Source organism: Phoxinus phoxinus (assembly GCF_949152265.1).
Source record: "Phoxinus phoxinus genome assembly, chromosome: 20".
Classification (NCBI taxonomy): Eukaryota; Metazoa; Chordata; class Actinopteri; order Cypriniformes; family Leuciscidae; genus Phoxinus; species Phoxinus phoxinus.
Window position 1 is genome coordinate 1,261,558 of NC_136895.1, and position 16,969 is coordinate 1,278,526.

At 37.7% G+C, this 16,969-nt stretch overlaps 1 protein-coding gene across 5 annotated transcripts in view; it reads right to left on the reverse strand.

The window, feature by feature from the left end:
* Positions 1-7,807: 7,807 nt before the first annotated feature.
* LOC306988267 (uncharacterized protein) overlaps positions 7,808-16,969 on the reverse strand; it is a 32,812-nt gene continuing 23,650 nt past the window's right edge. For 2 of the 5 annotated variants that reach the window (XR_013795362.1, XR_013795363.1), the window contains 5 exons: positions 9,781-9,823; positions 9,469-9,510; positions 9,215-9,262; positions 8,205-8,319; positions 7,808-8,052 (listed from right to left, as the gene is read on the reverse strand). Coding sequence is in view for 3 of the 5 variants with exons in the window: in XM_079593072.1 (XP_079449198.1) it covers positions 7,824-8,052; positions 8,205-8,319; positions 9,215-9,262; positions 9,364-9,510; positions 9,781-9,841 (600 nt within the window). In the remaining 2 variants the exon portion in view is untranslated. Of the gene's footprint in view, positions 8,053-8,204; positions 8,320-9,214; positions 9,263-9,363; positions 9,511-9,780; positions 12,014-16,969 lie in introns of those variants that run through there. The other 3 variants (XM_079593074.1, XM_079593073.1, XM_079593072.1) reach the window with 3 other exon arrangements.

Consider the following 16,969-nt stretch of genomic DNA (forward strand, 5'->3'; position numbering starts at 1 on the left):
ATACACTTTTTTCAAGATGTTTCCAACTCTGAACCAATTCTGTAGTAATATATATATATATATATATATATATATATATATATATATATATATATATATATATATATATATGTATATATATACCGGTGTATATATATGTATGTATGTATATATGTATGTATATATGTGTGTGTGTTGTCTTTGCATTTTTTCTTGTAGCCACAGTGACACCTAAGGCTCATTAGTATGCACTGCAGCATTAGCAAGTCTTTGTCTCCAGGTGTGAATGAGGACATTATTCATGACCTTCTTGGATCATTCACGCCCACCTGCATATTGCCTTTCCAAACAAAAAGTGTCTTACAAAATTTAAATCAATCTATTGTTTAATGTGAACGATTAGCCCGGATGATTTTCAGATCATTTTGAAGTAAATACTCTAGCCGACAAGATCCATTAGTCAACAGTATTGTGGGAATATGTGAAGTTGGTCGTTTGTGGTCTTATATCAGAAAATTTAAGTTTGAGTTTTTTGAATAACCACGCATAAATAATATTCTCTCAAAAATGCAAACATGTACATATATGTTGCTCACATATTATGATAGCCATGTTCGTGCTAAATAGAGTGTAATTACACCTTTGCCATTAATATGTTTATAAGCAACTGAAAAAAATACAAATATCAGGGCATTTCAAAACATCTCAAGGACCCCAAAAACACCTTAGACTCCAGAGGGTTAAATGTCAAGAAGTATCCCAAATCTTTAAGATAATTATGTATAGACATCATACATCTCTTGTGCTCAACAAGGCTTAATTTATTTGATCCAAGATACAGCAAAAACAGTAATATTGTGAAATATTTTTACAATTTGAATTTTTTTAAAGTTTTTTATTTGAATAGATGTTTATTCTGTTTAAATATCTTTTCACACAATCCTTCAGAAATCATTCTAATATTCTGATTTGCATATGACACATTCATTATTATTATCATCAAATGTTGACAACAGTTGTGTACAATTTATTTAAGGATTATTTGATTATTATTAAGTTCAAAAGAACAGCATTTATTTGGAACAAAAAGCTTTTTTAAAAGTAAAATAATAAATTGAATAAATGTATGCCATGTACATTACGTACTTTCTATATTATTGGTAAGGTGATGAGGTGATGGGCTTACACATACTGTTGCTGTAGGACTGAAATAATGACAGTTGTTCACTTTTATGCTATTAACTGTGATCTTGATCCTCATCTTTGCATTTTTTATGTTTAGGTTACTGCAGCGGAGTTGGCCCATGTTTACCACACTGTAAAGCACAATATGAGCTACGTCAGTGCTGACTGCGCTAACAAATTACTGCATTGGACAGTCAGTGATTCAAACATAGTGAAGAAGATGTCCTGTGGACGTACAAAAGCTGAGACCATTGTCAAAAACATTCTTGCCCCTAAGTCAGTTTCTGAAGTGGTTAATATTTTGAAGGGCTCAAAACCTATCCCATTTTCCATACAAACAGATGCATAACAAGGGCAATCAAAAAATGTTTCCCCTGTCTATTCAGTATTTCACTCCTGAGAGTGGAGTGACACAAAAAAATGATTGATTTTGTGGAGAATCCTAATGAGTCTGCTGATGGTATTGTGGCATGTATAGAGAACAGTCTTGAACAACTGTCCCTTACTCTGGATCAAGTGTCTGCATTTAGTGCAGACAATACAAATGTGAATTATGGTGTTCACAACTCAGTTTACACAAAGTTGAAGAAGAAAAACAGCTACCTCCTAACAGGCAACTGTCATGCCCACATTGTCCACAATACAGTAAAACATGCACTGGATGAGTTTTCAGTGGATGTAGAGAACGTTGTTCTCAAAATCTATGCATTCTTCTCAATCTCTGCAAAAAAAAGAGAAAAACTTAAAGAATTTTGTGAGTTTTGTGATGTTGAGTTCCGTGAGTTTTTGCGTCATGTTGTGACCAGATGGCTATCCCTGAACCCTGCAATCACTCGCCTAATGCAAATCTGGACTGCTCTTAAGTCGTACTTAATTAGCCTTGGAGATGACTGTCCAAGGCACCTGAGGATTTTGCTGAACCTCAACATGGATGCAGAAGAGCTGCAAGAGGAAGGAGATGTTGTTGAGGTTTATCTTCTCTTTTGCAATAATATTCTCCCACTCTTTGAAGAGGTGGTGAAGAATCTTGAAAAAGATGGCACAACATCTGTTGATTTGTATGCCATCATGAAGTCTTTCATGGACAAGTTGATTCAGAGGAGAGATGATGAGTTCTATGGATATTTGACAAAACTGAAGCTCCAGCGTCTTCCCCCATCTGATGCAAACACTGCCAAAAAGGAGTTCAAAGCCTTCCTCAGCACTGCCATCAGGTACATCAAAAAGTGGTTTGACTTCACTGAGGACAACTGGCTTTTTCACCTGCAGCCTTTGTCTCTCCGGTCTGAGAAAATTGACTTTGGTGATATGGAGAAGGTTGCAGTGAAACTAAACCTTGTTCAGAAGCTGCAAATCAACATGGATGCACTTTACGATGAGTGTGTCACTACCAACTCCATTTTGGTGAAGCTGAGAGAACAAGACCAGTGGCAGCATTCAGACACCGCTAAAAAGTGGATGACAGTGCTTCAAGCAGCAGATCTTCCAAACATACTGGCTTTAGTCTCATTTGTCCTCAGCATTCCATCATCCACAGGCTACGTGGAGAGGATATTCTCCATAATGAAAAACAAGTGGAGTGACTCAAGAAACAGATGCTCTGTTGAACTCATGAAAAGCGAGCTGCTTATCACCATGAACTTCAACACACCATGTTATGAATTTTACAAAACTGTACTTCATGACAAACAAATCCTTGCCGCTGTAAGAAGTGAGAAAAAGTACTCATGGAAAAAATGAGTAGGTTCTGAGAACAAAAAAAAGAAGAAAAATACCAAAATCAAAACTTTTTATGCACTTGAATTAGTTGAATTCTAGCACATTTGTTTGTACCGTTCATAACAATATAAACAATGAAATTGTGGTTTTATACATTTATTGTAACTTTTCTACAAGGATGTCTACATTTAATCAGTTGCTGTGGTTATAAAAAAGTTGAGCTTATCAAAGCCTACATGCACATTAACTTTAAAAAAATCTATTTTCATGTTAAAAATGATAATTAAAAATAAACATGCACTTAAAGAAACAATTTGCTCCTCAAAATTTTTGTGTAGCTACTAGTGGTATTGCTCAGGCATTGTGATATTACATTTTAATTCTGATTAGATTTAAATTGTAGCCTACATAAATTGCTTAAGCTAATATTTTAACTCAATTAAAAAAAAAATACTTTGTATACACATTTATACACAGTATGTGTATAAAAAGTATATTTTTTTTAATGGTTAAAATATGAGTTTAAGAAATGTATCTGCAATATAAATACTGAAATTGAAATTCTGAGACTGAAATTGCACAAACTATGTGATAAATTACTAATATTTTGAGTGTCCCTTATAATGTCCCTTATTTTCCTACAAAGAACCAAGCTCGTTCCTTATTTTCCTTTGCTGAAGTTGGCAACCCTACGAGTTAGCTTACTTACATTAGTTAGCTAGCTAGTTAAATAACTGCTTGATAGAAAAACAAGCATTATCTTGACATTTTAATGTAATAATGATGTAATATAGTTCAACATAATACACAACATTACCTTAACTGCAACCATCTCCAACGAAAAAAAATCAAATAATCCATGCCCCGCCTCCTGCTGTCGCTGATTGGACGACTGAGAGAACCAATAAGATGCAATGCTGCCCTAAGAACATATGTCAATAACTAAAAGTCTAATCTGCGAAAATCGCACAGTGAGCCGCCTTTAGGCCTTGTCCATATGAGCGTGTGTATTTTCAAAACTGCAGCTGCGGTTTGGCGGTTTTGTCCAAACGCAGAATCCGGTCACTGAAATTTTTTTTTTTAAAACTCCTGCCAGGGTGAAGATTTTTAGAAACTCTTGTACATTGTTGTCGTGTGGTAACTGGAGATTTTGACTGGAACTGATAATAACCTTTATCCAGGCTTCTGATTGGCCAACATGGCTTTATGGTTGGGGTTGTATCACCACCTGTTGGTTTGGCATGATCTTGACGGCTCTTCAAATTATTATTATTATTTTTAACGAAGGAGGAAAAACTCTGTTTATGAAAATACCAGTGTACGTGTGGACTACGCCTCATTATAGGTGTAGTGATTCAGGATAAGACAAAAACACGCTTTGGAAGATGGATTCATGATGTACCTGCTCATTTTATAAATTTTGTAAAATTTGAACAAAAATACAGACATCCCAAGTCTCCGGGAAGTTCCGGGAGTCTCCCGCATATCGATAGCGGCTCCCTGATGCCCGCAAATCAGTTAAAATCTCCCGGAATCCAGAGCGAGCAAGAGCCAGGAGATTTCTTGACTCCCTGAAATTACTTTGTGCTGGTTGGGATGTCTGAAAACATGTTCCATTGTGTGGTTTAATGTAATCTGCTAACCTAGGTAGTTATTTTCATTTCTTCAGTTTTTTTTTTTTCAAATGTAATATCCAAAAACAATTTTTATATATCAATATGTATGTGATGAACATGGTTTATGCTCATTTTTAGTAGCTCCTTTAAATGTCTGTTCTTGGTCTTGGATTTTGTGAAATAAATTTCTAAATAAATGCGACTAAGGGCTGCAGGGCTTAATTCCGATTTTTTGAAGAAATTTTAAAATTTTGCAAGGCCGTTCACATTTCCAATTAAATGCAACCTTTTGTGATCTCATGTGTGAATGTGAACTTGAAATAACCCAGAAGTGACCCGCATGCGCAGAAGAGTACTCAACGGTCAACGACGTCACTTGTTGTTTGTGGAAGTAGCTAAACATGGATGTCAACAGTGGAGCTTGTTTAGCAATATTAAAGTTTTTTTTTAAGTGATACGTTGACGACCACTTCGTTTGTTCCAGTCTTTAACCTCCTTGTATTTGGCTCGGAGGCTTTTTATTTTTCGCTGGCATTGGAGCCAGGATCGTCTGTAACCACGCTCGGCCATTTCGCTGGAAATGTTTTCATAAACCGCCCAGTTCCGATAAGAGCCCTCAAGTTTGGCCTGAATAGAGCTGTCCCCCCAAATATTAATTAAATTTGAAACCTCGCTTCCCTTCCATTGACTGGTCTCAGCATCATCCGCCATAGTTGTTGTTTATCTTCTCATTCCCGCCTACTTCAACGCAGAATTATGACGTTTGTAGCGTATCAATGACGTGCGGGTCGGATACATGTGACCTGGCCGTTCAGACTGAAGTTTCAAAAGATCGGATACGTATCGGATTTGGACCACATACCCAAGTGGCCTGGGTCGCATTTGAAAAGATCGGATCTGTGTCGTTCAGACTGTCATGAAAAGATCAGAAACAGGTCGCATAGGGGCAAAAAAAATCGGAATTGGGTCGTTTCAGCCTGCAGTGTGACCGTAGCCTTATAGTCCAGTGCGACTTATATATGTTTTTTTCCTCTTCATGACGCATTTTTTGACTGATGCGACTTTTACTACGGAGCGACTTATAGTCCGGAAAATACGGTACATGTTGCTGACTGCCTGCAAACCACCAACAATTCACATTCTACATGTCCCACAGCTGGAAGCGAAAATCTGTTTGTGCCGACAAATCTCAATGCACAAGTTCAACTTCAGTCTATGTTGACAGATTTACTGGAGTGGAGCAAATCAGAAAATTACATGTATAGTAGTGACCTGTACACTACAGTGAAGAGGCCACACACAGTGGCCTTCAATCGTTTTGGCATTGTGTCAAGAAAACGAAAAATACATGCACTTCATGCTTATCGCCAGCGGATAGAGCAAGCCAAATGAGAGCTTTACAAAAAGCGCAAAAAAAGAAGATACAAGCGATTGTAGCACCATTGCCAGATGTTGATAGATAAAGCATACATGTTCTATTTTGTTGACTTATTGCATGGCTAAGAGGTTTCTTGACATTTTGCTAAACTTAGACAAAACACAGACTTTGTGATTTAATGCATTCCAAATTGTCTTCTCCCCTTTTGCCAGAGACATTAACGCGTGCTGAAAGCTTTTAGTTGATTCTCTGCCTAGATAAGGTGAGATACCCCGGAGTTTTAATTGAATTTATCGTCGGGTGAAGACGCACACAGCGTCTGGGGTCTTTCAACCACGGACCTCCCCGTCGTGAGAAGCTATTCACGCATTATTTCAAAGCTAAACACACGCACACAAACACATGTTTTACACCCTTTTAGGTTAACAGGTCAACTGCGCGGTCAACAGGTCAATTTGATGAAGAATGTGCGTTTACCGGATTAAAACAACCAGTAGAAGCGCATAATACCCAAAAATCAATATAGCTCTCTTTAACCAAATCTAAACTCTATCAAATTTGGTATGATCAGAAACCAGAAAATTAGACGAACCCGAATCTACGTTGAAAAACAAGCTATTATGCATTATTAAACATTTACCGATGTGTAGAATAATGTCAGAATAAATTCTGACCTCTCCCCACGCGCTGAATAGGCGTGTCGTCACAGACAAAGGAATCTTGGCGCCACAAGAATCCCCACTCGTGACTGGCTCCCAGGCTCAGAATGGGCGTGCTCCTGTTTCATTCATATTTCGGAGACGCGCTCATCTTCGGTGTCTTCCGCTCTTCTTCACTTCTGCGCTACAATTCTAGTTTACCACTCTAGCCTCTAGTTTCTAGTTCTAGTCTAAACGGCTAGCGTCTCTAACTGCTAAACTTCAACCTCGCTTCAGAGAGCCTTGCTCTCCGTTTACTTTCCGTTTCTAAGACTAAGTCTTTATTTTTATACAAGTTTTAAAGCTACTTCCTTGATCCAGCGTTTTAACGACCGAAAGCTTAGCGTCTCCACTCTGCGTAAAAACAACCACGTGACGCAAGCTGGAAACCCGCGAGGCTCCAAAAGAAACAGCGCTCGCACCAGACGACTTTCCAACGACAAACACAGTAGGCTAATTCCAAATCTGATCTTTGAAACAAAGCGAGTTAAGGTTGTCTGAGAATCCTCCGGTCTCTTGATTATTGAAAGTATTCCTTAAACGGTGTAATCTCTCTCTCTCTCATACCTCACTCTCTCTCTCTCTCTCTCTCTCTCCATCTCTTGGTTAATATCGTGTTACTATATATACACGCTACGTAATCGTTTTATAATCATTTGTCTTGTTTATGCATATTGTTAAGATTGATCGTATACGTACTTTAATGTGTCTTTTATTAAACTTCATTTAATCCTTGCCTGAGTTCACATGTGTTTTATGAATCCATAAAATCTGAAATCCCTGAAAATCAGATCTTCTATGCTACCTTTTAAAAACGCTCTACCACGCTTTTAAACATTGCATAGTTTAAATATTCCCGATCTGATCTCTTGGGGGGTAAGTTATCTCCATTAATGGCCATATGGATGTAATTTTGCTTGCCAAGAACTAAACGGATCGAAGTGTTGAGGTAAATATTATATGTTATACGCATTAGTGGTTAAAAGTTGTATTTCCAAGTACGACTGATTAAGATCATTCCTTTTCTCTGTATGTATATTGTCCGGAGTAATCCTGATACATATTCATATGGTCAAAACGGTATAAGCCCATATTTGGAACCATTTTAGAGCGTATGCAAATAATATTCATCAAAACCATGAATATTTAATTTCCCATTTGAGTGCTAATTTCCCCAAGTTATACTTAAAGTCAGTATTGCTACACGCTAAATAATAATAATAAACAGATTTAACCCAAAAATATTGTTTAATTGCATTTTTTGCAGTGATTTAACAGTGAACAGTTTGCAGCACAGTGTAATTGTGTCAGAAATAGTGTCAAAATTAAATTTTCTAGAGCCCTTGCTTTTGCAACAAGGCACTCTCTGATGATCTGAAACACAACCTGGCATACTTGGGGTCCAAGTGTGTGTGTGACGTTTGAATACATGTCCATGTTGTTGCCCAACACTTGTTCGATTATGTCGAGTTCAGCACTGTAAACAAACAAAAGAAATCTCTGAGACAAGTTACATTATATACAGACAGTACAATTATGAATTGAGTGACAGCACTGGCATAACAATATTGTGCCAATTCAGAAGGAGAAAGACTTAAAAAGTGGAAGGAAAAAGTACGCATGTTTTACCTCAAGTCATGATCCTCTCTTCTGGAGCCTCGCTCGGCCAGCTGCTGGCCTATGATTTTGAAGGGTATTTCCTTGGTCAAATATCCTAGGTCTTTAGCAAGACCTTGGCACTCCTCTGTGACACAAAAGGAGCCAATGAGTAAATGAGACCTTAACATGTTACTAATGTAGTTTATATTTTAGTTACTAAACCGTTTACATTTTGTAATTGACATTTGTTTGCCTATGCCTCATTCATTCACCTAGGCTACTTATGCCTCCAACATGGCTGACATTCTAAAACTTGTAGTTCTACAACCTTTGGTGGGAACACCTAATCCAATAATAAGGGAATCTGTTTGAATGTACACCTTTAAGAAATCGCTTAGTTCTGACTGCATACATGTTACCTTCAAATAGTTTGGTGCACATTATAGTGTTTGAGCCATACGGACTCAGCTGCACCCCTGCCTCTTTCAATTCCCTCAAATAATTGAAAGGGATAAGTAATATAAAGATATAAGCAAATAATTGCCTTCCTCAAATAAGTCACCATGAGGTGACTGGAGAACCTTTCTGGTGCAGAGCTTCTCCTCTGCAGCTCCTCTACTGAAACAAAGTGCTTGTGTCTACAGATATGTTGGTTTTTGATGTTCACAAAAATGATGTGTTAGGATTGCAAAGATCACCTATAAAACCATGAGGCTTAAGTGAACAACATCATATTGTTTGACAAATAAGCCATTACTCTAGCCATAAGTCATTACTCTACTCAACATAGTTGTGGTGCGCACATCCAAAAAAATCATCAATTGTATCAAATATAGTAGAAGAGGTCTGCTTTTGTGGTGTGGTCTGCCCCCTGTTTAATGCTCCAAAAGGAAATGTATTTACTTGAAAACAACGCAACGTTTCAATCCCATCAGATCTTCATTAGGCATTGAAAACACGGGGCGAGACGGCCTATATCACATAGCCCAACCTTACATGTATAGATAGAACATAAAGTACAGTATCATAATATTATATACCCTTTTCCCCCGATGCCTCCTCCTCCTCTTCCTCTGCATCTGAAGTATCTGCATCATTTGAACAGACAGGAAGTCAAATTGACACATTCAAATTTTATAAATAAAAAGGATGATCCTGTATAACTCAACAGAACTAATTAATTGTTTACCTGCAACAACCTCCACCTTCGTTTTTGCTACTATTGACACGTGAAAAAAAAAAAAAAAAACGGTGTGAGTGTAACTGAATAAAATCTCAGAAATACATGTTTTACCTTCAACTGCCTCTGCAGTCTCCGTCTCAGCTGTTTCTGCCTCTGTTAATACATGAAAATAATCTACATCGCAAATATGTGACATATTCTCAAATTGTGATTTTCAATACGTTTTTCAGTCACCTTTAACAGGGGTGCCTACAAATTTGTTGGGCGCTGTATGAAACATTACATTGCTTGTGTAATGTAACGTGCATAAATAGAATATAAAATATGTCTAGCCACTGCAATCCAACTAACATCAGTAACAACGCTGGGGCCAACTGAGAGTAGCCTCCGTAAACAAACCTGTTTGTGTGTGTGTTGTCCTACCTGGTTTTGGACTCTTTTCTGTAGAGCAGAATGTGCATGTCACCTGCAAAATATTTTGCATGATAAATAGTTATGCCAAGTACACATCAAACCATTATTTTGTCACAGACCTGTCACGCCGGCGTGATTTGCACGATTTTTTTCACATAGCAGCTAAATAAACGTAAAATACTCCCTCATTTATGGTCATACCCAGATAGCAATGAGTCGGCGGACCACCGGAGGCAGTAGAAGCGTCAGAATGGCGTAATCGCAAACACGTTTGCGGGCGCACCTCTGGCGGCAGCCGCTTTTTAAAAGCGGCAGCCGCCTTCCTACCGCCTTCGTTCCGCGGCCGGCCCGTAGGCCAACCGCTGTCCACCACCGTTATATCGAAGGCGGCCCTTCAGCGGCCCGTCGGAGGCAAGCGCTGTTTGAGCGATCTGCCGCCGCTTATTGTATATATTTTGTTTTATATTTATAGCATGCAGTTTCAAACCAGACAAATTTACATTTGGCGTTTTAATTCCACATTTCAAAGTACAGTAACTGTCATTGAAACAAAATTTGTAAGATCACTTAAACATAAATAATAATAATTAAATATATTTATATATATATATAAAGACAAGATAAAGAACATGCAGGTTTCCAAATAAATGTTGGTAAAAAAAAACAGCCTTACAGTAAATTATAGCACTTGCAAATAATTGTTAATAATATAAAGAGGTCAGCTCTAGGATGAAAATAATTACCAGTAAACATAACAAGTAATGAGGATATTTGGTACCAAAGAAAGTGCAGGATACCAAATAAATCAAGATATAACATCACATTTTCAAGCCATTTCTAACAATAGGATAAGTGGTAGCCTAATAATTTAGAGTAAAGCTCTGGACTAGAATATACCATTATAATGGCATTGCTGACCTGGGGCACAATATTTACACTGTGCTGCAATAAGATCTGTCTCTTGTATCTGTGATTAAACAAAACTTGACATGTATATATACATGTATAAAATGTATATATTAAAATACTAAGGTAAAAACAGTAGTAGAACAGACCATTATAACTACAATGCTGACCTGAGGCACAAGGATTTACAAGCTATATTTAACAATAGAATAACAACAGTTAAAATGCTGTCAGTTCCACTAACTCCCAACCTGCGTTTGCAACATGGCTGGTCGATTTGAGAGTAGAAATCTGTATTTCAAAGCGGCTTGCCGCCAGCTGGCCACGGTCCATTAGACGGAGGCAACCGCCAGAGAAAATGAAGCAGCCGGCCCGCGGGCTATTCGGCGGCGGCATCTCGCAAAAAATGGGTGTGACGTATTCGGCGGCAAACGTTTCATCCACGCCAGCGGGACGCACCTATAGCCGACAGCTTAGCGCCGGCGGCAAAAAGAAGCCGTGTGGATATTTTTTGCTATCTGGGTACAGACTTAATACATATGAAAAAAGAATCTGCAGTCTTGTCTACTTTTGTATGTGTCCACTTACAATCAAAACAAAACATTGTGCTTTTGTAAAATAAAGAAATTAAACAGGGTGTGCTTTCTGCCTCTCCGTCTCGTGAACTTTTTTTTTTGAGCACGTCTCAAAACATAAACAAAACTCAGCGAATACTTGTCACACATTTATGAGCTCTGTATCTTAATCATTTAAGTGTGTAGTTTTAAATTATGTCGACTTGGAGTCATTTTTTATGAATCGTTAGAAGACCGAAGCTTTTTCTCTGACTAGATGACGTCAACTTGTCAAGTTATTTGAATACGATACGCCCACTTATTGCGCTCCAAGGCCAGCAGGAAAAATATCATGGCGACGAGATGCTGTGTTCTGAAGTGCGACTCAAAAGCCAACTTTTTTCATCTGCCCAAGGAGGAGCATTTGAAGACTAAGTGGCTACAATTCATATATACAACTATACCACAGAAGTATAGTCTGAGCCTTGAGCTTTGTTCGCGCCATTTTGAAGACGATTGCTTTACCAACTTAAATGCAATCAAACTTGGATTCGTGAGCCGGCTGATATTGAAGGAAGGTTCATTTCTAAGTGTATTTGCATCAGCTTCCTCCTCCGCATCACAACCTGTAAGTGTTATTAATAATTGTTGATTTTATGTTTTATGTAGCATGCTTAATAATTATTTTGTTTGTTGTGTAAGCACCGTTTAGCTTCTAGGTCTTCAATGACAATTGTATTGAGATATGTGAAGTGTTTGTCGTTGTTTTCGGAGTTGTCTTAAAGAATAGAATAATACCTCGTAGTAACTGCATGTTTTTTTTTTTTTTTGTAAAAACGTTATGTTTATGCATCGGGCTAATGCAAACAAAGACTGATTGTGCTTTTACAATATGAACTCTGGGCTATGCTCGCTAACATAACATTAAATTCTTTATCTTACTTTTAGTTTTTTACTATAAACTACAAAGCAGTGGACTATAATCATTATTATAACACAATTTAATTGATAAAAGCATCATTGTCCTCCGTGTTAAACAATAAGTATTATCTCTGTAAACACTGCTGGGTCATCTGACCAATCAACGCAGATTAGCGTCACGCAAAGGAGGGGTTTGGAAAAGTGAGTCGTTGAACGAATCATTTGGGAGTCGGTGAACAAATCAGGTAAAAATAAATGCATATTATACGACAACAAAAGTGTTTTTTGTCATTGCATGCATGTAAAACTGTTGTTGGGGACTCCCTAAACAACATTAGGAACATTTTAAATGTCATAATAGGTGCCCTTTAATGTGACCACACCCACACGCGCAAAACATATCAGCAAATGTCGCGTGAACGCGCTCATTACCTCAAAAACAAAGCGCTGCCAAACTTTATCAGTCCTCTGCAGTCGTCGAGTTTGGAAGACACTCTGTGAGATTATTGGATTTACATCAGAAGAAGAAGAACGTGATTTGAAGACAAGAAATATTTTAAGGTAAGAAATAATTCTGAACTATATTAGGTAGTGTTATTGTTGCATAAACTTCATATTGCCATTGAACTGTTGCTCGATGCTTCAGGGAATGTTCCCTGCACGCGCTGTGAGAGTTTGAGTCAGTCGCGCGACGTGTGTTTGAAAAGCAAAACGCACCATGTTTTTACTCCAATCTCATTTCATAACGTCATATCGATTGTAAACATTTGAAGTAACCCAGACAACAAATTAGCTCTTGCCGACGTTGGAGCGCGGGTACCTGCCCGACATAAAGTGCCTCGGTGAGATGTCTTATGGAGATCGGTAGCTAATCGGCAAGATATCTGGAAGATGGTGGCATTAGAATGATCGCCGACCGTGATCCAACGTAAACCCGAAATGAACGCCGACCGTGAGCCAACGTAAACCCGATATAATTATTATGACCTATGCGGCGCGATCCCACTAGAGCGAGGAAAGCATTCGGTCGCCTCGCTCTCCCATTGTCTTAACACTGGAACAGCTGACCCTTACAAAAATAACCTACAGGAATCCTGCAGGATTTTCATTTTTTCTGCAGGTATCCTGCAGGAATGATAAAATCCTGCAGGATTTTTCACTTGTGCTGCACAGCAGTCCTGCAGGAATTATAAAATCCTGCAGGATTACATTTTTTTTCTGCAGGAATTATAAAATCCTGCAGGACTTTTCACTTGTCCTGCACAGCAGTCTGGGCTGTCGTGCACCTCATGCAGAAACAAAATGTTTCCTTACATGAGTTTTTTCCTTTAAATAAAAAATAAATAAATACAAAATGACAAATACATACCTACAGGTTTTGGATTCAGGATAGGCTATATAATGTCTAGACTAGAGAATAAAACTCTGATAGCTGCTGTAGTTTTATACAATTCATGCAATTTATTTAATTAGATTCATTTCATGGAACTATTTTTTTATATTTTATGCTCTGTCTGTTGGCAGCAATAGAAACAATGAATCTTAACAAATAAATTAATAAAATTAAGAGTAAGAAAAGATATATGCAATTATAAAAAATTAACCATTTCTCTAAATCATTTCAAAATTATGCATTTATGCAAGCATCCGAGACATTTCAACATTCACGAGATAGGAGTCTGTATACTGTACACTTTTACCTTGTATAACATTAAGATGCAAATCCAGCTATTTATTTTTAATCCAGCTTATTTTTAATCCAAAAAAAAATTTATTTGCAATACCTGGTAGGTCCTTGAGGTAGACACAGGTTGAATGTATGTCTGTGCATTTTACAAGTTCAACTGAGTCTATTCCTCTTTCTTTTAAAATGCTTGTTGCTGTTATCCCCGATTCTCTGTCTTTGCTGATGTCATTACTTGTTGTTTTCATAACATCAATGAAAGCATGACCCTCTCCTTGTGCATTACCTACATCTATAAATGATCGTATTAATGCTATAGACCCATGTTTGGTTTGAACTGCATGATTGATTCTTTTAGATAAAGATTTTGCTCCTTTTGAATGGATTCGCTTGCCATTAACCACAGCCCTAGAATAAAAACTGAAAGCTTTATTTACACTAAAACCTGACTCTTGAAGGAGATAAGACTCTTGGGGTTGGCTGTCGTACATGTGGGCATCCAAGAAACATCACGCTAGAACTACCAATACACTTTTTCACAATCTTGGTGCCTCCCAACATTTTTTCAACAAAGCTTTTGCTTTGCTGTGTTTGTTCATCATTGAATACAGCAGCAATGAGTCGTGGAACATGTTGGTAAAGATTAAACATGTAAACAATTTGTTCTGCTACAGCTTGTGTGCCATGAAAGAGTTTCTGAAGGTGTCCATTATGGGACTCATATAAGAATGCACTGTGACTCCATAAAGGACCCCAATTTTCCACAGATGCTGCTGCATGTACAAGTATGTGGACATTATAAGACACATGACACTTTCCATACAGAGACTCAAAACGGCCAACAAATGCTTTTAAAAGGCCATCAGCTTTATCAATGTCGTGGGGGGGAATTGAATCTTGAAGAAGAATGTATGTAGCCTGTACTAGAAGTAGTACATGTTCAAGATATTTTCTGGGTAAAATGCCGAACAAACAAGGAAGGCTGTAAAATAAGAGAAAGTGTCTGTATTCCGAAGCTTTCCAATATTTACGCAAAGAAATTGAACGAGGTGGTCTGGTTATACTTGCAGGTGGTTTAATGGCAAGTAACCTTCTTTCAATTTGCTCGATTTCTCTTCCAATGTACCAAGGCTCTGTATGGTATTTGGAGTCAAACCATAGGGTAGTCAGCTGGCGACAAACACCAAGTAATATGCCATGCATGTAATCATATGCAAATCCAGAAACCATGTTAAAAAACATCAGCAGCATTAGAGGAGATGGACCTTTTACACCATTTATGCATGTTCCAGAATCAACAGCTTGCTGAGCTTCTTTAGTGTGTTTTTTGTGTGATCTCAGCTCTGGCTCCGTTGACTGCAAAGGATACACCCTTGTAAACCCATTACCCTTTTCTACAACTTCACCCTTTTGGTAACACCAGTTACAACCATGCTCTCCATTAAATTGCTTGACATTTTGTACAGCACACCGAGCCACTGAATCACAAATGCAAAGCAAACTGTAAACATGGACTATTGAGTTTTCTCCTTTCCACTGACAAGGTAACCCTTGGTTTTCAAGACTTCGCAATTCATTAACAAATGATTGCAGAAATGAGTTCATTTCTGGCTTTCTTGGGCCAAACCACAAACCGCCAAGAATGACATGCTTTGCCCTAAGATTAGGGGGGAGCTCGTTAATTGTAACTTGAAGTGGCCAGATATGAAAAGGAGAAGATTTGAAAATTGGAACACCATCAACATTCCATGACACTGAAATATTCGCCAAATGTGGGTGATTTAGTGCATCAACAGATTTGTACATAGTGCCATCAAATATGTCTTCAACATTTTTTGAGTTGCGCTTTGTCCTTGACCATTTGTAATTCAGAGACTGACAAAAATCTGTATCCTGAAATTTACCTCTTAATTGATCTGAAATAGATAACTTGATAAAGACAGAGCCAGATTTGATTAGGTGTTCCATGTCCCCTGGGGTACCATTGCATGAAGAACAATGGGTGGGGATTTCATTACCAAAGAAATATTGGCAGGATGGGCAAATATACTGGACTTCAAAAGTGTCACAGTGAAAGGATTTCATGAACTTGTATAAGCTATCTGGAACACCATTGGTTGAATCAGGACAGTGGAGATTGATAAGATCTAACAAGTCACTCAAAGCCACTTTGGATGTTGTATGCCTGAGGCTGTAGGCAAGTATACACAGTAGAGATTCTTCATTAGTGATTTTGGCATTTGGATATATTTTTTCCTCACTGGCACACACCACTCTTCTCTTTCTTCTGTGCTTCCCTCACAAACTGCACTGTGGTTTCTGTCAATCTAGAAAGTAAAAATTGCACTAATTACAAGCTTACACATAAAGAAGTGTGTGTTTTTAAAAAAGTATGAGACTATAGACTAGATACAAATTCAAAGCTGCATTCTCACATGAGTCTGTGGAAAGTTCTCATAAGCAGCGCTAAAAACATCATCCTCGTCATCAGCGGAAAAGCTTTCCTGTCAGAAATTGCGCATTTATTGCACATTAAAACAAAATCCATATATGAACACAGATATTTACAAATGTATGCAAAAAACATTGGATTAAAAAAAAAGATCGGAAAAAACACTCACATCAGCATCTGAAAAGTTCCCATCAGCATCGCTGACGACCTCATTCTCATCATCAGAAGAAAAGGTTTCCTGTAAGACGTACAGATACTTGGACCACCAGTTTTATGCATGTAAATTCAATTGAATTCAATATACTAGTGTATATACTTTTCACTTTCCAATTTAGATATGTAGGCTACTGGCTGAAAAGGAACAAAGAATTGCCAACCTTATGACAATAAAGAATCACAATTCTAAAAAATTTTTTAAATAAACTATTCTCACATGAGCATCAGGGGAGTTCCTGTTAGATTGGCTGATATTGTCACCACTGTCATCAATGGAAATGTTTTCCTATGCAATTATAAACATACAGGAGCATGTTAGACATGGCTTCTTGTCTACAACAAATGACCATGAATTTATCACTGAAAATGTTTTTAGGCCAACATCAAAACCTGAATTACTTCAACTATATCGGGAATAAGCCATGTCTTGTATGATCTTCTCTTTTTTGCGCCTGAAGAAGAAGA